This window comes from Grampus griseus (genome assembly GCF_964374135.1).
Source record: "Grampus griseus genome assembly, chromosome: 7".
In the NCBI taxonomy this organism is placed as follows: Eukaryota; Metazoa; Chordata; class Mammalia; order Artiodactyla; family Delphinidae; genus Grampus; species Grampus griseus.
In genome coordinates, this window is record NC_139001.1 from 58,159,847 (window position 1) to 58,187,495 (window position 27,649).

General features: G+C 36.6%; 1 protein-coding gene across 3 annotated transcripts in view; it reads left to right on the top strand.

Moving 5' to 3' along the window:
• The window catches only part of GPR155 (G protein-coupled receptor 155), a 42,752-nt gene extending 22,266 nt beyond the window's left edge, over positions 1-20,486 (top strand). Inside the window, exons 9-17 of one of the 3 annotated variants that reach the window (XM_082658940.1) lie at positions 154-238; positions 353-443; positions 1,730-1,940; positions 6,145-6,249; positions 8,847-8,983; positions 10,503-10,598; positions 13,143-13,207; positions 14,391-14,528; positions 18,597-20,486. In XM_082658940.1, coding sequence (XP_082515066.1) covers positions 154-238; positions 353-443; positions 1,730-1,940; positions 6,145-6,249; positions 8,847-8,983; positions 10,503-10,598; positions 13,143-13,207; positions 14,391-14,528; positions 18,597-18,888 — 1,220 coding nt within the window. In that variant the 3' untranslated portion in view covers positions 18,889-20,486. Of the gene's footprint in view, positions 1-153; positions 239-352; positions 444-1,729; positions 1,941-6,144; positions 6,250-8,846; positions 8,984-10,502; positions 10,599-13,142; positions 13,208-14,390; positions 14,529-16,345; positions 16,650-18,543 lie in introns of those variants that run through there. The other 2 variants (XM_082658941.1, XM_082658942.1) reach the window with 2 other exon arrangements.
• The last annotated feature ends 7,163 nt before the right edge of the window (positions 20,487-27,649 follow it).

Sequence of the window (27,649 nt, forward strand, 5' to 3'; positions counted from 1 at the left end):
TCAAAATATTGGGAAAAGCATTTATTTAAAAGGAGCGAATTCTAGGGCAAGAACTACAGACTACTATTGAAATAAGTTTGGTTAAAGTTCCATGAAGTCTGATCAACATCAAGAGTAATCACCTATCTTTCAATCTCTATTTTTTATTCTTAGGCCTTCTAGCGATTTCTTTGCTTCTTTTGAAAAAGAGAGAAAGGGTACAAATTCCTGTTGGAATCCTCATAATATCTGGCTGGGGGTAAGTTGGTAGTTTTCTGTTTGCTTACATGTTCCCACATACACAGTTACTATTCATCCTCTCTTTTTTTCTCTCGCTCTTTTTTTCTCTCCCTCTAAACTCTTGTTATTATAGGATTCCTGCTCTCCTTGTTGGTATTCTTTTGATAGCTGGAAAACATAATGGAGACAGCATTGACTCAGCCTTCTTTTATGGAAAAGAGCAGGTGAGAAGAGTTTATTGACAGTTCTGTTCTTGAGAATGTCTCTCTTTAGCTTCTTAATGTGTTTTGCTATACTTAAATTTAAATTAATTTTGAAAGTCTATTCCAGTTTATTGCCTATCACACTGATGATCCTATGTCACTTTGTTAACTCACACCTCAAAATGCAGTAAAGATTTTACATGTCTATAAAAAGGAAAATGAAATTGAAAAAAAGATTTCACATGTTTAAGTCTGTTTGTAGCTGAGGATTTCCAAATATTTGAAACTTAACTGGGTCTTCTTAAGCATACTTATGAATTATGTTCCCTTTATTGGAGGAAAGGGTGATTAATTTAAAGCCATTTAATAAGTTAGCAGTAATAATAAAAGCCAAGTTCTTGACTTTCAATTGTATCATACATATAAATTTCAGAACAAAAAGTATTTGGGGAAAAAGTGTGCTTGAAAAGCTATTGAGTAGGAGGCTTCTGAGACCTGCTGAATCAGAAATTCCCAAGGATTTGTGTGGTTTTTGTTTTTTTTTTTAATTGAAGTATAGTTTGGTCTACAATATTACCTTAGTTTCAAGTGTATAACATAGTGATTCAATATTTTTATAGATTATACTCCATTTAAAGTTATTGTAAAATAATGGCTCTATTTCCCTGTGCTGTACAATACACTCTTGTTGCTTATCTATTTATACGCAGTAGTTTGTATCTCTTCATTCCACATCCCTACCTTGCCCCTCCCAAAGATGTGTTTTTTAAGAACTTCCTAAAATGATTTTGATTTCTTACCCTTTTTTTCTGTTTTGTAATTTTGAATTTTATTGGATTGTTGTGAGAATAAATAAGATTATCCATATAAATGACTTAGACTAGTGCTGGCATATAGTTAGTACACAATAAGTATTAGCTATAGTCACTTATTTTTAGTATTATCACCATAACAAAGTTTCTAGTTGAAATACACTTGAACTGTGTACTAAAGCAAGCAAAATCTTTGAAGTAAAGAAAAAGTCTCTAAGTAATCATTTAGATTACTTGTAGAGGAAACCAAGGACATGATGCATAGTGAAAGAAGCATCTAGAAATCTCATTTGATTACAAGCAAACCCTAATTTCTCTTCAAGTAACTTACATTCCTTCCATACTCTTCCTCTTTTTTAAGAACTACTATTGTAGAGCATTTATAGCTATGGAGATAACGCATTTTCAACCAAAAAAGTGCCCTTAACCTCGTATATTAAGATTTCAAGCTGGAATTGTGAAAAGTGGCCTAACGTCTCTTTGCAACGTTGACAGATGATCATCACGGCAGTCACCCTGTTCTGCAGCATTGTGATAGCCAGCGTATCACTCATGTGTATGTACCGCACCTCCCAAGCAGGACGCTATGAAGTTTTCGACCAGTCTCAAGACCACAAAGCAGCAGAGCCTGGAAGCACTGCTTTCGAGGACAGTCCAGTGCCGATAAATGAACATGAACCTTTTACAAGTTCTATCCCAGAAACAAGTATGATCCTTAATTATAAAGAAACTCTTACATGCCTGTATAGCCTGTATCCTAAATGTTTTGTTTAAGGAAACTTCCTTGAACTATCTTGAAAATCACAGGTATTTATGAAATGAGGAATTTGAATCATAGTCAATAATAGAAAGAGCTTTCAAGTTCATTTATTAGATTCTTGTTTATAAATCTTTTGTGAGGATAATCTTTTTTTAAATCCTAAGACTTCCTTGGTCCTGAGAGTTCAGAGAAGAGTAACAACTGAAGGAAGGCCCTTTCTAGGAAACTAAGCACCTGTGTCTGTTAATTTAACAACATTGTATCGGGTAAGCACCATCAATAAAATGAACTAAAGAGGATTGATTGAAGCAGGATTGATAATGGTGAAAGTTGGGAGTTGGCAAACTGCAGTGGGCCATCTGTTTCTGCATGTTTCAAGAGCTAAGAATAGCTTGTACATTTTTAAAGAGTTGAAGAAAAATTTTAAAAGACAAATATTTTATGACACTTGAAAGTTATATGAAATTTAAATTTCAGTGTCCATCACATGTTATTGGAACATAGCCACGCTTATTTATTTATATATTGCCTATGGATGCTTTCACGCTATATTGGTAGAGTTGAGTCGTTCAACAGAGATTCAATGGACTGCAAAGCCTAAAATATTTATTATCTGGCCCTTTATAGAAAATATTCGGCAATCCTTGGTATAAGTGAAAATATGACCCTAACCAGTGACTTCGTTAATGTGTTAACGGTTATCGGGTTTGCTTCAATTCGTGACGGGAACTCAGCAATAGAGTATGCATTTTAGATTCATTGGTGCATGTGGAGATTTCATAGACATAGACCACTGTGCTAGGAAGTGTAAATGATGGTACCTATTTTGTTTAGAGAGTGTGTGGAGTAGAGAGATGACTAATCTTAAAACTATTAGTTGTAAATAGCAATAAGTAAAGAAAGAGCAAAAATAAATCTCTTTTTAAAAAGAGATTTTAAAAAGCATTTTAACTAACTTAAAAGGAAGAAGATCCCACAAATCTTACTGTCTTACATTGCCTTCCTTCCTCTCTTCTGTCCTTCCTCCCAAACTGGAAGTAGATGGCATGGGGGTTAGAAACACGGATCTGGAGCCAGTCTGCCTGGGTTCAAATCTGACTCTACAATTTACTATTATTTGGTCTTAGGCAAGTTCTCTGTGCCTTGGTTTCCATATTTAATGCTGCTAATACCAACTACATAGGACTGCAGGTTCCCACTACATAGGACTGTAGTTTGCCAACTAGTGATTTACATTAACCTTGCTTCAATCAGGCCTCCTTTAGTTCATTTTATTGGTGGTGCTCACTAATTTCTTTGTCAGATCCTTTGTGATTATATCATCATAATTTCATTCTTTTGAGTCCTCTTGACTATTTTCCCTTTTAAAACAGAATTTCAAGGATTATGTGTATGCTTTCACTAAGATTTTAAAAGCCAATTTTCTGAAGTCTCGAGTACTTTTCTGATCATGCCCAGCATCCTTTCCTTCCTCGCTTTCTTTGTGTACTCTCACATTTATCCTATAAATCCATCTACTTTACGTTTTCAGACAGGGCGTAAAGACCACCACTCTCTACATCTTCTTCTCCTGCGAGGGTTTTAGAACTGGCCACCAAAGGCCTGTGAACATGTGTGGGGAGTCCTAAACTAAGTGTCTTAAGCCCGGAGACTTCTGCTACGTCTCTACTGTCCTTTAAAAATAGCAAATAAACAGGACCATAGATGTTCTTTAAATCCTGTCATCGTCATCTCTAGCAGGAAAACTGGCTTGCACATTTTGTGTAAGTAAATGGAGAGCCAGAAGACAGCTATGGCTTATCTCAGTAGAAAACCTTCTGCAGTGTTTATACTTCCCTCTCCTCTTATCTCACTGCTTTATAATTGCTTTATAAATTTTCAGTATAACCCACTAGAGTGTAAGTGCTGTGACTGACTTGCCCATCATTATAGCCTCAGCACCTAGCATGGTATCAGGCTTCCTATACATGTTTAGTAATATTTGTTAAATGAATGGATAAATGCATGGGTCGATAAGATGTGCCATGATTTTCTGAAGCTACCCTGAAAACTCCTGTGGCAAAGCACTTGTTTATTTGCCTATTCACCCACGTTCCTAGGAAAAAGGTTTTTAAACCTGTCTGGTTATTTTCCTTCCCTAAAGCCTGCTCTCTTCTGCTTTGCTAGTAGTATTAACACATAACACATTAGCTGTCCAGCCTGGCCTCCCCAAATCTCAGTGATCCAAAGTAGTTCACTCCCTTCTGCCCCTCGCTACACATTTGTCAGAGACACGTGATTTGCTTACACTCTTAAGTGTGGAATTATAATCGAAAGGAAAATTAACCTATTTTAATATGAGAGCAAAGGTTCAGTTAATAAAAGAGAAGGCCATATCATCTCTCTTATATATGGAATCTTAAACAAAAAAAAAAACAAGCTCATAGATTCTGAAAACAAGATTCGTGGTTGCCAGAGGCAGGGAGTAGGGTAGGAAAAATGGGTGAAGGGGGTCAAAGGGTAAAATAAAAAAGTAATAAATAAGTATGGTGTATTACTAAGCAACATGCAAACATACATACATAAATGAGAAGGCTAATGGGACACTTACACATCCTTCTTACATTTGAAGGGAAAAACTGCCATGTGTGTGTGTTCCCTATACATATGTCTTTGGAATGGGCTGGCTTTATGTCTGTTTTCTTAACAATTTTATCTTAGTGCATTTAAGCCTTCAAATTTATGAAGGTAAGAGGGCAGGGCCAGCTGATTTGTGTATTTTCTTTTCGATTATTCTGTGGCATCGTTATCTTAAATTTAGAGAGACATTTGTAATAGCTTATTATAGATTATAGTCTTTATACTTAGAAATCTTTTTTTGTTTTGTTTTTAAGAACACTACTGAAAAATTAAAGCACATTATCAATGAAGGTTTCAGCCTATGAATTGTTCCTTTTTAGTACATTAAGTTTTAATACAGTTTATCACTGAAGTTATTCTATTATAATCCATGTCAAGGAGCACCGTGTCCATATATATGAGATGTTTTAAAGGACACTGCATGCAGTTCTCTGACTATATAGAGGTAAAATTACAGCTCTATAGCAGATGTCTCAGTATGACTTGTGTAAACCAGTTTACCTGTAAACCAGCAAGAGGCTTTCAGCAGTATATATCTAAAAATAAAAAAAGAATACAACTGCTTTTACTGCATCTTCTAAACTAGTAGGAAACATGTTCTTGAAAGAAGTGAGTTTTGAGCTAAACTTAGAGGAGGAGAGGGTTTGGATGAAATCTATGTCAAATTAGGCCAGGAGACTCAAACATGAAGTTTGTGGAGGACAACTAGAGAATTGTCCTGAAAGAAGGGAAGGGCCTTTGTTGAATAATGGGAGTGGTTGGATAGGGGGAGAGGGGCCGAGTCCTAGAGAGCTTTCAAATTCAGGCTAAGGAGTTTGAATTAGCTGCAGTTAGCAATAGAGCATTAGTGCATGTTTTCAAGGAGAGATGAAATCAAAGCTGTATTTTAGGAAAGTGGTCAAATTCTTATTTCCCAAAGCATAGTGGAAACTAATAAAACAGCATGGATAAAAACATTTTCCTTAAAAAAAAATTAATTAATTATGGGAATTCCCTGAGGGTCCAAAAAAGATATCAGCTGGAGAACAAACAAACAAAAACATTTTCCTTGTCTCACACAAAGGAATATGTAAAAGACTGATCCTTTGTCTGCCACTCTTTAAATGTTAGCTTCTGTATAAGGACATTTGAATTTGAATACTTTTTTTTTTTTTTTTTTTTGCGGTAAGCGGGCCTCCCACTGCTGTGGCCTCTCCCTTTGCGGAGCACAGGCTCCGGACGCGCAGGCTCAGCGGCCATGGCTCACGGGCCCAGCCGCTCCGCGGCATGTGGGATCTTCCCGGACCGGGCACGAACCTGTGTCCCCTGCATCGGCAGGCGGACTCAAGCACTGCGCCACCAGGGAAGCCCCTGAATACTTTTTGATAGATACCCATACAATGTGGCTGTATGGAAAATGTGTGTGTGTATGAATGAGTTAGGGGTTTTTTTTTGTTTTGGGGGGTTTGGTTTGTTTTACTTGGCATCTCTTCATGCTGTCCATTCCTGTTGTGCTTGGACTCTTCCCTCACATGGTATTTTGTCTATATAGGTTGCTGCTCCTGCTCCATGGGAAATGGTGAATTATGCTGCCCATCCACAGAACCAGTAGCAAACATAAGCACCAGTGGCTCTGTGACTCCCTCGTTTGAGGAAAGTAAGTGCCTCTGGCAGGGAGCTCAGCTCCGTGCTCTGTGACGACCTAGAAGGGTGGGATGGGGTGGGTAGGAGGGAGGTCCAAGAGGGAGGGGACGTATATATACATATAGCTGATTCACTTCATTGTACAGCAGAGACTAACACATCATTGTAAAGCAATTATACTCCAGTAAAAAAATAATATAAATATATATTTAAAAAAAGAAAGAAAGAAAAGTAAGTGCATCTGGGCTATGAGGATGGGCCTAAGGAACAAAAGATTCCTTATTCTTATGCCTTAAAAGAACTATATAGAATTTCTATAGAAGCTACTGTTTGAGAATATTCTCAAAGAAAGTACAAATAGTATAATAATTGTGCATACATAGGGTACTGATTTTTAATTTGCGTGGAAATCTTCCAATAAATTTAACCCAAGTGATAATTCCAAGAAGTTTGCCCTAAGGACCATTATTTTTTGGGGGCTCTTGTTTTAGAAGCTGAGACTTTTCCCCTACTCCATTCCCCCAGGGCCAGGACTAATTAGGTAGTGCTTAATTACATTTGGAATCCATGTGCTTTAAAATATGCCCTTTCTTATAAAATAAGAAAAATCTTTACAGGTAATAACCTTTTGGCATATAGACTAAGAGACTAAACCACATTTATGGTCTGAATTCCAAATTATTTAAGACAACCGAATACATTTATGTGAAATTGCAGTGTACCTTCAGTTGATCATCCTTATTTTTAATCAAAGTAGAAAGGGAAACCCTAAAAAGTCCTCTTTATGATGGAGCATACGTCAACTGTTTTGCTGTCATTATGTTTTTATATAAGAAATGTTGTGAGGATTATAAGAAATGATGTGTGCAAATCACTTAGCACAGTGAGTGGTATACAAACTAAATGCTTATTAAACATAGTAGCAGCAGCAGTAGTTGTTATTATTCAGGCGGGATTTGTACTTGACTGCTTTCTGCTGGCTAGGAATGAATCTTAAATAGTAGAATCCCTATTTCCATAGAAAGAAGTAAAAATACATCAGATGTTGAGCCTTCACTGACTTTCAATAGGAAACCCCTCCTGGCACTCAGATACATGTGTTTCAAGTTTTGTGTGCCTCTTTTCTAAAGCTAATATCTCGTTACATCAGAATTCCCAAGGGTTTGCCTTGCTTTTTCTTCCCTATACAGTATACCTAATAGTAAAGTCCATTAGCAAACTCAACATGTGATTTGATTCAACAACTTTTTTTACCCCCCCAAAATCCCCTTACAATTTGCCTATCTATCATTTCTCCATTAATAATGCTGATTCCTGAAAAATTTTTTTAATTATAGGGGCTTCTTAGATTTTCTGATCATATTTTACAAAAAATGAGAGCCATCATATAAGGACTTCATCTGCCCACATAATTTAGTACCATTCCTAAGCCTGAAATAAAGAAAGTCTAAAGGAAATCAAACCATGGACAAATGAGAATTTTTAGAGTTTAACAATGTGATTAATTCCTTGTCGCCAAAACAGTGACACACCACAAAGGCAAAATAAATATCGCAATGTGTAAAAAAGGCAAATAAAAGATAGTAAAATTTATTTTTATCCATTTTTATAATACTTCTACATAATGTTTTAAGACCAGGTTTATTATATATACTGCTAGAATTTTTCTACACTAGTATGTACCCAAATAATTGTTATAAAATAGGATCATACTACAGAAACTGTTTGGCAGCCTGGTTTCTTTTTACTTTTAACCTACTTTTATTGTGAACATTCACCTATGCCATTAGCTATTGTGCCAGACCATGTTTAATGGTTGTGTATGTTCTTTTCTAAGAAGAGCCTTTAGGAAGTATAAATTTTTGTTCGCTTAAAGGTAAGAGCTGTAAAGTTGTGTTTTTTAATCTCTGACTTTTTGTAATAAGACTGTATGTTAGACTAGCATCTATTTTGTAAAAATGTTTTCCCCTGCATTTGATGCCTTAGATATAGTGGAGCTGAGGTGGGAGAATAAAGGTTTCTTGCGAAAGGCCCCTCACTTCTCTTTTAGGCCAGAGAAGAGTCATGTTGTGATTTGGACTTAGTTCCATATGCGAACAGAACAAAGTGTATAATATTTTTTATTTGGTTCCTTAAAGATCTTTTCTAAGGCAAATTTTAAACTCTTTAATGAAAGGCAAGTGGTAGTAGTAAATTTGTTTTGCTCTTAGCCAAAATAGGGTATTCGTGACCTATTTACACCAAGGTGTAGATTTTTACATTTTTACAAAATGACCCCAAGGTGTAGATTTATCACAGGTGAAACTTGAGTTATTAATTTAGCCTTAAAAAAGTGTGTGTGTGTGTGTGTGTGTGTGTGTGTTACATTGTTAAATAATGTAGAAGAGAACTATTGCGTACTACTTGTATTTTTGGGGGATAAAAACATTCTACAAGTAGAACTCTCCTAAAACAACATGAAGGAGACTTCCTTGGATTTCAACTAAAATAAAATACTGATTCTGAGCTGAATGTGCATATGTGGTGGTTTGTTTAGGAAGTCATTATGAATTTAAAATGCATTCAGATAAAAAGCTCTGATTACAAATTATTGTACTTACTGTTTTATAGATGAACATTGTGTGAGTCGCTGTAACTCCCAGAGCTGCATATTAGCCCAGGAAGAGGAGCAGTATCTACAGAGTGGAGACCAGCAACTGACTCGACATGTGTTTTTGTGTTTACTTCTCATCATTGGCCTGTTTGCTGTAAATGTTTCTTCTGATTTTGTTTTGGGGCCATTTCTTTAAATGTTTGGCAAAGGTTTTTTTCAGGCATCTGGAGAAACTTAGTTGCTCCTTCACAGGGGGGTGGCAGTTCAACCATCTGAATCCTAATCTTGAGCTAAATGTTTTGGGGTGGGGGAAGAATGAATAATTCACATTACTCTGTTGCCTAAGTGCTTCAATGGCTTATTTTGCTTAGAATACTTACTCATCCTATGCCTCGAACCTAGAATTTGGGGTAAAACCAGGCATCTCCATGATGTGTACAGGACCACTTACTCCTAACATATTCCTTGACTGACTTCTGTGGATAAATGACTACATGGTCTCTCAGAAGATAGTCTTCAGATAAATAAACTTTTAGAAATAATGTTATATTATGAAAATAACATAACCACTTCATACAATGGATACTTACAAAATAGAGAAAAGAGGAAAAATATCCATCATACTACTGCCTTCTCTTTTTCAATACATTTTTCATGGTTCTAATAATACATTCAGATTTATGTCTTGCTTTGTGACTTATGTCAAGCATTTTCATATTGCTGCAAAGTGTTCATAACCGTTACTTCAAATGGCTCCTCAATAAACCATAGAGAAGCATTATAATTCACTCAACCACTTCCTTATGGATCTATGGATCGTTCCTAGTTTTTCAGAATGCTCTAATAAACATCTCCGTGAAATATATTTCCTTATGATAGATTCTCAAACTTGGGAAACCTGGATCAAAGAATATAAATATTTTTGTGCATTCTACTAAGAATGGATGCATTCTACTAAGTTGTTTTCCAAAGAAGTAGTATAGGTTTGTAAAGTACTCTCACCAACATTGAATATTATAAATTTTTTATTTGATAATTTTATAAGTGAAATATAGCACTTCATTTTTTAAATGCATTTCTTTGATTACTAAAGGGTTTTTTAAAATTAGTTCTATGTCCTCTTTAGTGAATTACCAGTTATTGTATACTTCTTTGTGATAGTTCAAGTATAACTTGCCTAGCGATGGGAGATGGACCATATAACCCATGAAGAAACCCCCTTACCCTTTCCAAACTGGGATGCTCATTACATAGAATCCTATCAGCCAGCACCATTTTAACTGCTGTTTAAGAACAAAAATCAAGAAGTAAGAAATGCAGCCAAGAACTGCTGCTCGGTGATGTGATTGTTTTCACCGTGTAAAACTAATTTTAAAATCAGACCTGTCTTCGGCTAGTCGAAGTCCTGATGTATTATGTAAGCTTCTGTATTATGGCTCATGTCTTCTTGCTTCAAATCTGATCAGAATAGATGCTGCTTGAATGACATCTGTCAAGAAGAGAGGTTGAAACCTCTTGTTTGAAAGACAAAGCCTCTATATTCTCTTGGTGTTTTTCCCTTTAGTTCTTTTCTTCCTAATTGTTAAGTACATAAGTTATTGTACTATGCTCTGGATAGAGAGAAATGATTAGCTTGCTTCATTTTAAAGTACTATTTTCTCCTTCCTTTACAGAATCTTTCCAGTTGTTTATGGTGGCTATTCAACCAAGAGCCTGGGAGACTATATGTTGAGTTACAGTTTTTCTGTGCTGTGTTTAACTTTGGCCAGGTATTTATTTACTGAGAACTTTGAGGGGTTTTTGTTGTCCTGGATGGTTTGATGGTGGGGGTGGGGGGATGGTACGGATGTTGTTGTTTTCTTTTAAATCAAAAGGGTTTAGTTTGTTTGCCAGCTGCTGGTATGCGTGACAGCTGACAGCTGCTGCCTATCTCCTAGTAGAGATGAATTATTATATTGGTTAAAGTCATCAGAATGCACACTGAGTGTTTCAATCAGAAATACCAAATAGTTTTTTGCTTTGGTTCTGAGATAAAGAATGATAATTTAGCAGGGACAAGATGTTCCAAGTTCTTTTTAAACTTTGCTGTGGCCTTAAGAAGTTACTTTGGCAAAATGACTTAACTTCTCTGAGCCTTTAGTTTAGCAACTTATTTTAATGCACATCATTTCATTTACATTTTGATGTTTCTTGAACTACAGGTACTTAAATCCTTTAAAAAAAATCATGTGGTATATAAATAAAATTTGACCAGGGATAGTAGATACCATTCCTTGAGAGTTTACTATATGCCAAACATTTTTAAGCACTTTACATTAATTATTTCATTTAAACATCACAAGAATATCTGCAAAGTAGACTTGTCACCCCCAGTTTAAAAATTAGAAATTAAAATTCCATGAAGAACTAATATGATAGGTGCTGTTGTCTTTGTTTATGTCACTATTAAAATGGATATTTAAGGGTAAATAATATTTTAGATATTGGGAAAATATTTTGATGTAAAAATTTAATTGTCTTCAGTCCCTTACTTTTTTTTTTAAAGATTTTTTTTTTGGGATGTGCACCATTTTTTTTAAAGTCTTTATTGAATTTGTTACAATATTGCTTCTGTTCCATGTCTTGGTCCCTTGGCCACAAGGCATGTGGGATCCTAGCTCCCCGACCAGGGATCAAGCCTGCACTCCCTACATTGGAAGGCGAAGTCTTAACCACATCCCTTACTTTTTAATTAAAGAATATTAGTCCCAAGATTAATTATCAGGTTGAAAAAACTACAGTACTTGAAATCATTGCGCTTGCCTATTAAACCTGAAATAATTGGCCATATGAGTTAGTTAACATTTATAAGTAGACGCTCTTGCAAGTTTTTCCCTAACGTTAATTTCTTGAAATATTTCCAGTTTGCTTTGCCTTTATTATGGGAGCAAAAATGGCTATATTTAGACAGACAAGTGACCTATCAGTTTATTATAGACAGACACGAGCATCCCAGGGCTACTTGATGCCCACCTCACTCTGTGATACTGTCCAAGATTTGATTTTGTACCCAAGATCTATAAAATACTAGGTTGAAAATCTTAGTCTTACTCAGCATTTTGCATTCAGAAAGCCCACTCCAAGCTGAGCCATCCCAGGACTGGGACTGACAAAGCTCCACAAACAGAAGCTAATGCCAGGAATGTTGCATTTGAAATATTGTCCCCACAGCTTATGGCTGAAGTGCTTCAAAGGAGGGAGACAGATACAAAACCTGCTCCCATTCCATTTTTCTCTTGGGGAGTTGTGGTAGTAAGATCATTCCCTTTAGGTGGTTTATAATTTGAGGTGAAGACAGGTAGGTCCTTCATGTCATTGCATTTTCCATCCCACCCACACCAACCTGCTCTAAAATCCTTACCCCACTGTGCCTGACAGATGGCAGTTCCCAGCCTCCCATCTCCCCAAGGCAGTCCTGATTGTCCTGATACGTGGCTAATATCTGGTGCTAGTTTGCCTCATCACTCCCAAATTCTTCAAACCATTTCCCTAAACACTAGCCAATTTCATTTCACATAAATTTTTTTCAGTTACTTCATTATAATCAGAACCTATAGCACTTGTTAATTCTATAATTTCTGAAGTTTTAACAGAAAAATAATAAAGAAGTACTTAAGCATAATGGGACATATTTTATTTTCTTTTTAGAAAGGGAAAAAAAGTCATATAGCCCTTAAATGTTTTCATTTTTCTCCAGTAAGCTAGCTTGCCAATGTGGTTGTTCAGCACTCACTTTTTTCACCCATCATAATTAGTAGGAAAGATGATTGGGAAGAGGTAGCCAAGGACCATACAATCATCCCTCAGTATCTGAGGGGGACTGGTTCCAGGACACCCCTCAGGTACTAAAATCCATGGATGCTCAAGTCCTTCATATAAAATGGCACAGTATTTGCATATGACCTATGCATGTCCTCCTGTATATTTTAAATCATCTCTAGGTTAGTTACATCACCTTAATTGCTATGTAAACACTTGCCAGTATGCGGCAAATTCAAGTTTTGCTTTTTGGAACTTTCTGGAATTTTTTTCCCAAATATTTTCAATCCACGGTAGGTTAAATCCATGGATATGGAATCTGTGGATACAGAGACTGACTGTACCTGCCATCAGGCACTGAACTTTAGAGGTACTGCCTGTGTGTTCTATTTAAAATGTTGCTCTAATCACTAGAGGTTTACTTCCCCAAGCACTAAATATTTTGGCTTCCATCATTTCTCTGTCTTAAAATTTATTTTAGAACTCATAAAATATAACTTTTTTTTCTTCCATAGGGATTTATTTCCTTTGGCATCTTTGGATTGGACAAACATTTAATCATCCTACCCTTCAAAAGAAGGTACTTTTAGTTTTGAAATAAAGCTGTAACTGTAAAGGTGATGACAAAGCCATTCTATTAAGATACTTATATTTTTAAACCTTTAGAAACTACTAGGAAACCACAGAAAGGTTATCTGCTGATTCACATATTTGTTGTAAATAATTGCAGAGAAAATGACAGAAGAGCTGTCATTAATCCAACATTTTAATTTGTATTTTAACAAGAATTGATGGACACTGACTTCTATCTATGCCATTAACTACATAAAGTAAAATGAAACTTGAAAATGTATTTAGAAATGGAAATAGTAGGTGATGTGCCCCCAAAGGTCTATATTTGATTGTCTGTCTTGTTTGACAACAGGATTTCTCTTTCTGTCAAACCGACAATTTATAGAAAACTCAAGTTTTCTTCTTTCAATATTTCAATATTTTAAAATTAACTTGGTGAAGAGTTTCTTTGAATTCAGATCAGGAATTTTCTTTATGAAAAATTATGAAATGAGAACACTTCACCTTGGGGGTGGGAGGAAGTGGTGGAGGTAGAGGGATGAATCCGTACTTCCTCATTTGTTTTCAAAGTCAAAATTAGTAGAAACTAGAAGTGCTAGTGGAATTTATCCTATTGCCTATATAAAAAGTGCCCAGTAAACGGTCCCTGGGCATTTAGCAACTAAAATATAGTTGCTAGGGTCACAGTCCTTTCATAAAAGAAGAAAAGCACAATAGGAAAGTCACTGCACTTAGTTATTAGCTTCATAATGTTGATTGGTTAAAAGAGTCAACAGATCTATTGTCTGGGCTGGCAAAACAGAATTGTTTTGTACTCCAGGTCCCGCTATTTGTCTCTCTGGTACCAAAACTGGAAAATGATTAAATAATATACTTGATCTCTATATGTTATCTTTTGCGTTTTAAAATAGTAGAATGTAGAAAGAGAAACTTCATTTTTTGGTAGTTACTGAAATGTGTCCAGCATGTCTGGAGGGTTTATAAAATGTTCAAGTCCCCCACCCCAGCCACCAAATGCAGGTTAAATATGCTTCTGCTTCAGAGACTAAGGATGTCTGGGTGTTGTAGATGACAGCTGTGGTGAGTGACAGTTTTGGAACAGCCATGTTGATGGGGTGATAAGCAAGAAGGGGCTCCCTCTCAGGGCTTTTCTTTCCTTAAAAATTGCATCCTTAAATTTTGGTTTTTAGACTTGAATTCCTATGGAACAATAAAGAAACAGCAGAAAATAGGGATTCTTCTGTTCCTGAGGAAATAAAAATGACCTGTCAACAGTTTATCCATTATCACCGTGACCTCTGTATCCAAAACATTGTGAAAGAAAGAAGGTAAGTACAGGTTCTAGATAATTATATTTTAGATGATTAATTTTGGCTTGTAATCAGCTAAGTAATGTGCTTGTGACTAACTTTATTATTGTTATTTTCAATAACACATATACACATAAAAGTTAAAATAGCTATGGGTCAGTTTATAGTTTAAGAAACAGCATATATAGGAGCCATAACACTTTGATCTTTACATTTTTTAAATGCCATATAACTTCTGATTTCCATGTAAAACATGAAAACTTTAGAATGAACCAAAATGTAGCAGAATATGAACATTCACTTCATGTTGGCCATTAGTGCCTCTCAAAAACCTTTGAGATACATTGTATTTAGAAGTGATTTTATATTCCCCATCTCCTAGGAGTATGCTAGTCATATGCTATTTCATATTACTAATGATATTGTTAAGAAAATGAAATGAAATTTCTATCTCTTAATTAATTCTGCTGCTTATTTTTCACCTCAAGTCCTAATCTTCAGTCTGTGACAGCATATTTATTCTTCTAATCCTGTATGGAGTATACAGCAGGAAAAGAATAAACAAATGTTTTAGTGCCAATATTTTTGGTTGTCAAAAAAAGAGAAAAAAACAAAACATGATATTAAGAATACTTTTATGTCTATAACTGAAAAATTGAAAATTTATGAAAATTACCATTCAGAATATGTACAAATATTATGCCACTATATTTCATTATAACTGAGGTATCCTGGTATAGCTCATGGAAAGGGGACTCACTGGCTGGGGACTAATACTAGAACTCAATTACTGGATCTGCCACTTATTAGCTCTGTGACATTGGGCAAGTTTAAGTCTCTAAACCTTAGTTTTCCTCTTCTTTAAAATACCTGGCTCTTGGGGTTGTTTGCATTAGATAACAAAATCTATATGATGCGCCTAGCCCAGTTTCTGGAAATGGTAAGCTATGAAAAAATATTAGTTTCCCACCCTTAAAGGCCCAAACACAATTATTTCAAAGTACCATCTATGGATAGTTTCAACTATTTAAAATTGCTTTTTAAAATTTAAAAAAAGGAACTCTGTGTTACCTCCACCAGGCCCACTGTGATTGCCGACTGGCATAGCCCTTTGCCATTTGCAGGGCTGTCAGGCTGCCTCCATCCCAGATGGCAAATGGGCACAGGCTGGTGATGGGACTGCTCTGCATCCTGCATAGTGGCTAATCCTCTGCCACTCTGCACAACTCCGTGGGCTGTGGTTGTAGCTGCCTGATCAGTCATCAGGAAGCAAATATTAATCACTTGGTGTCTGGATTAGAAGGTGTAGGGCTATAAATTTAAAATCAATGAGGAGGAAAAAGGCTCAGGCTCCAGGTGTAACATTCAGGCTTTTGTTTAAAGTGATGTTTGTAGTTGCAAAGCATAAATTAAGATATCCTGTTACTAAGTAAAATACTGATATTACAATATTGTGATTTTGTGTACTTGAGAAATTTTTTCATGTATATTAACCTCTTTTCTAATTTTTATATGAAACGCTAATGTACATTCATTTGTGGTTAAATGCTTTAAAATTTTTGTCACCTATTTCTCATTTCATCTTGATATTCATCCACTGTTTCCTATTGTCAAGCACTTTAGGTTTTGCAGCTTAACTAATGCTTGTGGACAGATTCATGTTGTCTATTGCATACTTGTATAAAAATGAACAGAATCTACTTAATTTGTTTTTTTACATTTCTTTTTCCCTTGTTTTTTAATTCATACCTGAGGCACCCTCACATTTGCATTAGGAAGACAAATTTTAAATAATTAAGAAGCAGATTTATTATCAAAAATTTTTTAAATCTAAGGAATCTGGGATTTCCCTGGCAGTCCAGTGATTAAGACTCCGCACTGGGGCTTCCCTGGTGGCGCAATGGTTAAGAATCCACCTGCCAATGCACGGGACACGTATTTGAGCCCTGGTCCAGGAAGATCCCACATGCCACAGAGCAACTAAGCCCATGCGCCACAACTACTGAGCCTGCGCTCTAGAGCCCACGAGCCACAACTACTGAGCCCACGCGCCACAACTACTGAAGCCCACATGCCCAGAGCCTGTGCTCCGCAACAAGAGAAGCCCCTGCAATGAGAGGCCCGCGCACCACAACGAAGAGTAGCCCCCACTCGCCGCAACTAGAGAAAGCCCGCCTGCAGCAACGAAGACCCAACGCAGTCAAAAATAAATAAGTAAAATAAATAAATTTATTTTTAAAAAAAAGTCTCCGCACTTCCAATGCAGGGGGTGTGGGTTTAATCCCTGGTCTGGGAACTAAGATCCCACAAGCCATGCAGCATGCCCCCAAAAAAAAAAAAAAAAAAAAATCCGAGGAATCTTATGGAAATTCCTCAAAATATTAAAAATAGTACCATATGATCCAGCAATTCCACTCCTGAGTATTGACCCAAAGAAAATAAAAAACACTGATTAGAAAAGATATGTGCTCCCCTTTGTTCATTGCAGTATTATTTACAATAGGCAACATATAGAAGAAACCTAAGTGTCCCTCAGTAGATGAATGGATAAAGAAGATGGGGTATATATATAGAATGGAATATCACCCAGCCACAAAAAAGAATGAAATCCTGCCATCTGCGACAAGGTGGATGGACCTAGAGGGCAATATACTAAGTGAAATAAGTCAGACAGAGAAAGACAAACACTGTATGATTTCGCTTATATGTGGAATCTAAAAAAACAAAACAAATGAACAGACATAACAAAACAGAAACAGAGTCATAGGTACAGAGAACAAACAAGTGGTTGCCAGAGGGAGGAGGTTGGGGGGAAGAAAGAAATAGGTGATGGAGATTAAGAGGTACAGACTTCCAGTTGTAAAATAGATGAATCACAGGGGTGAAATGTACAGTGTGGGGAATATAGTCAACAACTATGAAAAACAAATCTTAGATTTATAGCAAGACAGGTCTCACTTACCCTTTGCCTGCTTCTTTTTTTTTAATAGTCATTCTTTTTTTATTTTTTTTATTTTTGGCTGCGTTGGGTCTTCGTTGTTGAGCGTGGGTTTTCTCTAGTTATGGCGAGCAGGGGCTACTCTTCGTTGCAGTGTTCAGGCTTCTCACTGCGGTGGCTCCTCTTGTTGCGGAGCACGGGCTCTAGGTGCACGGGCTTCAGTAGCTGTGGCATGCAGCTTCAGTAGTTGTGGCTCGTGGGCTCTAGAGCACAGGCTCAGTAGTTGTGGCTCATGGGTTTAGTTGCTCTGCGGCATGTGGGATCTTCCTGGACCAGGGCTGGAACCCATGTCCCCTGCATTGTCAGGCAGATTCTTAACCACTATGCCACCAGGGAAGCCCTGCCTGCTTCTTAATGGAGCAAATTCCTAACATATCAGTAAGATTATCTTGCTCAGGGCATGAAGAAAGGTATTGTGATAAGCAGAAAATAAAAAGTTTGATTTCAGTAATTTAGTAAAAATTGTCACTTCTTAAGAGCTTGCAAAAATATTATTTAATGCTCCTGAGAAAATTAAATTATTTATTTTAACTGAGTATAACTTATAAAATATATAATTGCTATCTATAGAATGCATCTGGGGCTTCCCTGGTGGTGCAGTGGTTGACCGTCTGCCTGCCGATGCAGGGGACGCGGGTTCGTGCCCCGGTCCGGGAAGATCCCACATGCCGCGGAGCGGCTGGGCCTGCGCGTCCGGAGCCTGTGCTCCGCAACGGGAGAGGCCACAACAGTGAGAGGCCCGCGTAACGCAAAAAAAAAAAAAAAAAGAATGCACCTGACCATAAAAGACCATCTACTCTATAAAGAATATTTATTTGTTGATGCACTTACATTATCTAAGTCATTTGTTTTAAGTGTTTCTGTTTTCACAAGCATTATTGGCCTATTTTGTTTTTCTCTGGTGGGTCTTTCTAGGTTCAGGTAATTTAATAAACCCTTTACATTCAGAATAGTTTCATCCCTGCCACCTTTTAACTGTCATGCTGTCTTTCCCTGTCTCCTTCTATTTTTCCTTGCTTGTCCTCCATCATGCAGTGCTGATACCAGATTTACAGAACATATGGGTGAATCATTCCTTTGACATACAGGTGTGGTGCAAAGACTTCTGTCGGGACCTTCTGTGGCTGTGACCTGGTGAGCTGGCTAATTGAAGTTGGCCTTGCCTCCGACCGTGGTGAAGCTGTGATATACGGAGATAAACTGGTGCAAGGGGGAGTCATCCAACATATCACCAACAATTATGAATTTCGGGATGAGTACTTGTTTTACAGATTTCTTCAAAAGAGTCCTGAACAGAGTCCTCCTGCTATTAATGCAAACATTCCCCAACAGGAAAGATACAAAGAAATTGAGCATTCATCCCCATCCCTTAAGACCTAAGTTATAAAGGAGACAAGTCGCCCACATGGAGTCATATTCTAGCCCCAGATCTGTTACTTATTAGTTAGGGGACCTTGGGCAAATCACAACCTCTCTGAGCCTCAGTTGCCTCTTCTGTAAAATTTGACAAGACATGTTCCCACCCCGTGCTAATATTCTGTGATTTCATGTGTATGTAAAACACACAGGAAATTGACTTAGAAAAAAGAGAAACAAATCAAAATTTAAAGTTCTGATAATGAATATAATAATTACTATAAACTATGCCAATATTTTAAAACATTGTTCCCTGCAGTTGCGTGCTGTAATTTCAAAATCAATATCCAATTTACTGTTCTTTCAAATTGCCAAATTTGGCATCTGTTGGGAGGATATGGACCTTAAATTATGACCAGTTTGCACGTATTGATAGCACTTCCTAAAAAAGATTTCATTGATTCTTATGAGAGGCCTTCTTATTCTATTTTTCCATTCCCTTGAAAAATAGTACTCATTAAAAACTAGAAGCACTTTTTTAAAAAACAAGTGCTTCATCTCCTTTTGCTTTTCTATCCAACGTACTAATCTGTGCCATTAGGAGGGAAATAAGAACCTCCATAAATATTATCTCTAAAATTCATCAACAGAAGTATAGTCTAACCTTTAGCTTTTGTACTAAAAGTAATAATTTGAGCGGATCCATTTAAATTTATCAGCAAAATTATTGCTGTGTGATATATCATTTCTGGTGTTTGCACAAAGCATCTCTGGGCAGGACAGAGATTACCTTATTACCTATTACCTTATTCCCTGCAATTAAAGAGAAGAAAAAACTATGTAATTCAAGCCAAGATTTTAAAATTCTATGCTTAACATCCTATTTTTACATTTACAATTTAGTTTTCTTAAGTGTCCATGTATAAAAATTTATAAATTTGAAAATTACTAAATGTTGCCCTCTACTTAATTATTAGCTGTTAGTACTGGTTTAACTTATTTAAAACCGTTTCAAATATTTATTTGTCTCATACTTTTAGTGTCTTATATGTAAAAACCATTTAGAAAATAATTTATAGGGTTAAATCATTGCCCTTTTAATGCAACAAAAATGTAATTAAAAAAAAAACCTGCATGGAAGCCTAGTGTACTTAACAAGTAAATTACACATTAGTGTGTAGTATTAACCTATACCAATTTTAAGTTATAACTGGGGAATGGGGTTTTTCAGCAGAACTGTCTGCTACATAACTTAAAAAAATATATATGACCACATTATTATAACTCTTAGAATCCTCAGGAGTAAGCATAAAGCCTCATTGCTGTACCAAGAGAATTTTATAGTTACAGCAATAAAGATATTAATTCATATGCATGCAAGAAACTCAAACGCAAGTGGGGAATTTGTTTTGCTTGTGAACAAGTCATACTACACATGTTCTGTTATTTGCATGACAGGAATTGGCAGCATCTTTTTCCATGGAAGACACTAAAAGAAAACCCTGACTCAGAATGATCTGCAGTTTCAGATAATGAAAGCTTTTAAGAGATGTTTTTAGAATTAAGGATATGCTAATTTTATTAAATAAAAATATTTGTAACTTTTACTCACTCACTGACAAAGCAAGTTTCTCAATAAAATATCTATTTTAACTTGCAGTGCCAACGTCTTTTCTTTGAGTAATCTGAATAATGCAGAAGCCATCAGAGAGATCTTTTCTATAGGTTTTCAATGTTTCCTTAAATGGGTCTCCTGAGATTGTTCTATTCTTCATGACCCTATGGGATCTGTGCACAAGGCCTTGCGCAATTATGCACTCAGTAAACACATTTTATTCATGAGTCAATATGACATTAGAGTCCTCACATATTTCATAATTTTTAATATGCAGGGTCACAGATGAGAAAATTATCCAATACTGTTTTGATTAAAATCTACCCCTTTTATACCAATCTTCAGCATGGTCAATTGTTCTTTTTCTTTGTTCTCAATGAGTAATTCCATGCCTAACTTGTATTTAAATTTCAGTATTTTTAGAATAAGGTAAACTGTGCTTGGCATTTTAGGAATAACGATTAATGATCAGTCAGCTTCTAAAAGCAAAAAATAATGTAAAACTATTGTTACACTTGCTATGCAGTAGAATACAGCTTGGTTTTTGCTCCATCATACCTCATATCATGTAAAATATTAAATTACTTTAGATCACTAAACTAGGTAATGAAGTAATGAGTTATGGTTGGAAACAGTTCAGATGAGAAATGTTACCACCATTTTTCAGGAAAAGATGGGATGATAAATTTCTACAGTTGTTATGATAAAAGCCTAAAATCAATTAAAAAGAGAAAACACTAATAACCCTGTTGAACCTATTTGGGAGCAAATTTTACAAATAGGAACTAGATTTCCAAAATTCTAGACTGCAAAATTATTTCTAGGGCAAATTTTTTTATTGAAAATTAATATGTAAATGGATGTTTTCATCAAAGATCAAATTAGCTTTCTTTAAAATACTCAGTTTATTAGATTATTCCCTTGGTTTATTATGTAATGGTAAATAATAAACCACATCATCTAAGGATTGACTAAAAAAAACCTTAAATTTAAGCTACTATTTTTTTTTCCATAGTTTTAACACCTTTATTAAATCTAATAACATTCTTTTTTTTGCGGTACGTGGGCCTCTCACTGTTGTGGCCTCTCCCATTGTGGAGCACAGGCTCCGGACGCACAGGCTCAGCGGCCATGGCTCACGGGCCCAGCCACTCCGCGGCATGGGGATCTTCCCGGACCGGGGCACGAACCCATGTCCCCTGCATCGGCAGGTAACCACTGCGCCACCAGGGAAGCCCTAAATCTAATAACTTTCATAAAGAGCCTGACACACCTTAGGGAATCATGAGCTTATTAAATATTAGCTAACCTCATTTTATGACTAAACCACTCTTTTCCTGTTACTCTTTTATCAACTGTTATTATTTCTTTTAACATCTTTATTGGAGTATAATTGCTCTACAATGGTGTGTTAGTTTCTGCTTTACAACAAAGTGAATCAGCTGTACATATACATATATCCCCATATCCTCCCTCTTGCATCTCCCTCCCACCCTCCCTATCCCACCCTTCTAAGTGGACACAAAGCACCGAGCTGAAATCTCTGTGCTATGCAGCTCCTTCCCACTAGCTATGTATTTTACATTTGGTAATGTATATATGTCCATGCCACTCTCTCACTTCATCCCAGCTTACCCTTCCCTCTCCCCGTGTCAAGTCCATTCTCTACATCTGCGTCTTTATTCCTCTCCTCCTCCTAGGTTCTTCAGAACTTTTTTTTTTTTTAGATTCCATATATATGTGTTAGCATACAGTATTTATATATATATATTTTTTCTCTTTCTTACTTATTTCACTCTGTATGACAGTCTCTAGGTCCATCCACTTCACTACAAATAACTCAATTTTGTTTCTTTTTATGGCTGAGTAATATTCCATTGTATATATGTGCCACATCTTCTTTATCCATTCATCTGTCAATGGGCACTTAGGTTGCTTCCATGTCCTGGCTATTGTAAATAGAGCTGCAATGAACATTGTGGTACATAACTCTTTTAGAATTATGGTTTTCTCAGGGTATATGCCCAGTAGTGGGGTTGCTGGATCGTATGGTAGTTCTATTTTTAGTTTTTTAAGGAACCTCCATACTCTTCTCCATAGTGGCTGTATCAATTTACATTCCCACCAACAGTGCAAGAGGGTTCCCTTTTCTCCACACCCTCTCCAGCATTTATTGTTTGTAGATTTTTCGATGATGGCCATTCTGACTGGTGTGAGGTGATAACTCATTGTAGTTTTGATTTGCATTTCTCTAATGATTAGTGTTGTTGAGCATCCTTTCATGTGTTGGTTGGCAATCTGTATATCTTCTTTAGAGAAATGTCTATTTAGGTGTACTGCCCATTTTTGGATTGGGTTGTTTGTTTTTTTGATATTGAGCTGCATTCGCTGCTTGTAAATTTTGGAGATTAATCCATTGTCAGTTGCTTCATTTGCAAATATTTTCTCCCATTCTGAGGGTTGTCTTTTCGTCTTGTTTATGGTTTCCTTTGCTGTGCAAAAGCTTTTAAGTTTCATCAGGTCCCATTTGTTTATTTTTGTTTCTATTTCCATTTCTCTAGGAGGTGGGTTAAAAAGGATCTTGCTGTGATTTATGTCATAGAGTGTCCTGCCTATGTTTTCCTCTAAGAGTTCTCTGTATTGTCTGGCCTTACGTTTAGGTCTTGAATCCATTTTGAGTTTATTTTTGTGTATGGTGTTAGGAAGTGTTCTAATTTCATTCTTTTACATGTAGCTGTCCAGTTTTCCCAGCACAACCTATTGAAGAGGCTGTCTTTTCTTCATTGTATATTCTTGCCAACTTTATCAAAGATAAGGTGACCATATGCGCATGGGTTTATCTCTGGGCTTTCTATCCTGCTCCATTGATCTATATTTCTGTTTTTGTGCCAGTACCATACTGTCTTGATTACTGTAGCTTTGTAGTATAGTCTGAAGTGTGGGAGCCTGATTCCTCCAGTTCCATTTTTCTTTCTCAAGATTGCTTTGGCTATTCGGGGTCTTTTGTGTTTCCATACAAATTGTGCAATTTTTTGTTCTAGTTCTGTGAAAAATGCCATTGGTAATTTGATAGGGATTGCACTGAATCTGTAGATTACATTGGGTAGTATAGTCATTTTCACAGTGTTGATTCTAACAATCCAAGAACATGGTATATCTCTCCATTTGTTTGTATCATCTTTAATTTCTTTCATCAGTGTCTTATAGTCTTCTGCATACAGGTCTTTTGTCTCCTTAGGTAGGTTTATTCCTAGGTATTTTATTCTTTTTGTTGCAATGGTAAATGGGAGTGTTTCCTTAATTTCTCTTTAAGATTTTTCATCATTAATGTATAGAAATGCAAGAGATTTCTGTACATTAATTTTGTATCTTGCTACTTTACCAAATTCATTGATTAGCTCTAGTAGTTTTCTGGTAGCGTCTTTAGGATTCTCTATGTATAGTATCATGTCATCTGCAAACAGTGACAGTTTTACTTCTTCTTTTCCGATTTGGATTCCTTTTATTTCTTTTTATTCTCTGATTGCTGTGGCTAAAACTTCCAAAACTATGTTGAATAATAGTGGTGAGAGTGGGCAACCTTGTCTTGTTCCTGATCTTAGAGGAAATGGTTTCAGTTTTTCACCATTGAGAACAATGTTGGCTGTGGGTTTGTCATATATGGCCTTTATTATGTTGAGTTAAGTTCCCTCTATGCCTACTTTCTGGAGGGTTTTTATCATAAATTGGTGTTGAATTTTGTCAAAAGATTTTTCTGCATCTGTTGATTATCATATGGTTTTTCTCCTTCAATTTGCTAATATGGTATATCACATTGATTGATTTGTGTATATTGAAGAATCCTTGCATTCCTGGGATAAACCCCACTTGATCATGGTGTATGATCCTTTTAATGTGCTGTTGGATTCTCTTTGCTAGTTGTTGAGTATTTTTGCATCTATGTTCATCAGTGATATTGGCCTGTAGTTTTCTTTTTTTGTGACATCTTTGTCTGGTGTTGGTATCAGGGTGATTGTGGCCTCATAGAATGAGTTTGGGAGTGTTCCTCCCTCTGCTATATTTTGGAAGAGTTTGAGGAGGATAGGTGTTAGCTCTTCTCTAAATGTTTGATAGAATTCACCTGTGAAGCCATCTGGTCCTGGGCTTTTGTTTGTTGGAAGATGTTTAATCACAGTTTCAATAGTGCTTGTGATCTGTTTATATTTTCTCTATCTTCCTGGTTCAGTCTTGGAAGGTTGTGCTTTTCTAAGAATTTGTCCATTTCTTCCAGGTTGTCCATTTTATTGTCATATGGTTGCTTGTAGTAATCTCTCATGATCCTTTGTATTTCTGCACTGTCAGTTGTTACTCCTTTTTCATTTCTAATTCTCTTGAGTCTTCTCCCTTTTTTTCTTGATGAGTCTGGCTAATGGCTTATCAATTTTGTTTATCTTCTGAAAGAACCAGCTTTTAGTTTTATTGATCTTTGCTATCATTTCTTTCATTTCTTTTTATTTCTGATCTAATCTTTATGATTTCTTTCCTTCTGCTAACTTTGGGGTTTTTTTGTTCTTCTTTCTCTAATTGCTCTAGGTATAAGGTTAGGTTGTTTACTTGAGGTGTTTCTTGTTTCTTGAGGTAGGACTGCATTGCTATAAACTTCCTTCTTAGAACTGCTTTTGCTGCACCCCACAGGTTTTGGGTTTTCATGTTTTCATTGTGATTTGTTTCTAGGTATTTTTTGATTTCCTCTTTGATTTCTTCATTGATCTCTTGGTTATTTCGTACTGTATTGTTTAGCCTGCATGTGTTTGTATTTTTTACAGATTTTTTTCCTGTAATTGACATCCAGTCTCATAGCACTGTGGTTGGAAAAGATGCTTGATACAATTTCAATTTTCTTAAATTTACCAAGGCTTGATTTGTGACCCAAGATATTATCTGTCCTGGAGAATGTTCCATGAGCACTTGAAAAGAAAGTGTATTCTGTTGTTTTTGGATGGAATGTCCTATAAATATGTTAAGTCCATTTTGTTTAATGTATCGTTTAAAGCTTCTGTTTCCTTATTTATTTTCATTTTGGATGATCTGTCCATTGGTGAAAGTGGGTTGTTAAAGTCCCCTACTATGATTGTGTTACTGTCAATTTTCCCTTTTCTGGCTGTTAGCATTTGCCTTAGGTACTGAGGTGCTCCTATGTTGGGTGCATAAATATTTACAATTGTTATATCTTCTTCTTGGATTCATCCTTTGATTATTATGTAGTGTCCTTCTTTGTCTCTTGTAATAGTCTTTATTTTAAAGTCTAATTTGTCTGATACAAGAATTGCTACTCCAGCTTTCTTTTGATTTCCATTTGCATGGAATATCTTTTTCCATCCCCTCACTTTCAGTCTGTATGTGTCCCTAAGTCTGAAGTGGGTCACTTGTAGACAGCATATATACACGTCTTGTTTTTGTATCCATTCAGCCAGTCTATGCTTTTGGTTGGAGCATTTAATCCATTTACATTTAAGGTAATTATTGATATATATATTTTCCTATTACCATTTTCTTAATTGTTTTGGTTTTGTTATTGTAGGTCTTTTCCTTCTCTTGTGTTTCCTGCCTAAAGAAGTTCCTTTAGCATTTGTTGTAAAGCTGGTTGGTGGTGCTGAATTCCCTTAGCTTTTGTTTGTCTGTAAAGGTTTTAATTTCTCCGTCAAATCTGAATGACATTCTTGCTAGGCAGAGTAATCTTGGTTGTAGGTTTTTCCCTTTCATCACTTTCAATATGTCCTGCCACTCTCTTCTGGCTTGCAGAGTTTCTGCTGAACCATCAGCTGTTAACCTTATGGGGATTCCCTTGTATGTTATTTGTTGCTTTTCCCTTATTGCTTTTAATATTTTTTCTTGTATTTAATTTTTGATAGTTTAATATGTGTCTTAGTGTGTTTCTCCTTGGATTTATCCTATGTGGGACTCTCTGCACTTCCTGGAGTTGATTGACTATTTCCTTCCCTATATTAGGGAAGTTTTCAATTATAATCTCCTCAAATATTTTCTCAGTCCCTTTCTTTTTCGCTTCTTCTTCTGGGACCCCTACAATTTGAATGTTGTTGCATTTAATGTTGTCCCAAAGGTCTCTGAGACTGTCCTCAATTCTTTTCATTCTTTTTTCTTTATTGTGCTCTGTGGGAGCTGTTTCCACTATTTTATCTTCTAGGTCACTTATCCGTTATTCTGCCTCAGTGATTCTGCTACTGATTCCTTCTAGACAATTTTTTTTTTTTTTTTTTTTGCGGTACACGGGCCTCTCACCGCTGTGGCCTTTCCCGTTGCAGAGCACAGGCTCTGGACACGCAGCCTCAGCGGCCACGGCTCACAGGCCCAGCCGCTCCACTGCACGCGGGATCCTCCCGGACCAGGGCACGAACCCGCGTACCCTGCATCGGCAGGTGGACCGCCAACCACTGTGCCACCAGGGAAGCCCGTTCTAAGAATTTTTAATTTCATTTATTGTGTTGTTCATCATTGTTTGTTTGCTCTTAATTCTTCTAGGTCCTTGTTAAACGTTTCTTATATTTTCTCCATTCTATTTCCAAGATTTTGGATCATCTTTACTGTCATTACTCTGAATTCTTTTTCAGGTAGACTGCCTATTTCCTCTTCATTTGTTTGGTCTGGTGGGTTTTTACCTTGCTCCTTCATCTGCTGTGTACTTCTGTCTTCTCATTTTGCTTAACTTACTGTGTTTGGGGTCTCCTTTTCGCAGGCTGCAGGTTCATAGTTCCCATTGTTTTTGGTGTCTGCCCCCAGTGGGTAAGGTTGGTTCAGTGGGTTGTGTAGGCTCTCTGGTGGAGGGGACCGGTGCCTGTGTTGTGGTGGATGAGGCTGGACTTGTCTTTCTCGTGGGCAGGACCACATCCGGTGGTGTGTTTGGGGGTATCTGTGACCTTATTATGGTTTTAGGCAGACTGTCTGCTAATGAGTGGGGTTGTGTTCCTGTCTTGCTAGTTGTTTGGCTGGTCGTTGAGTGGAGCTGGGTCTTAGTGTTGAGATGGAGATCTCTGGGAGAGCTTTCGTCGTTTGATATTACTTGGAGCCAGGAGGTCTCTCTCCCAACTCAGAGGCTCAGGCCTGACACCTGGCTGGAGCACCAAAATCCTGTCAGCCACACAGCTCAGAAGAAAAGGGAGAAAAAAGAAAGAG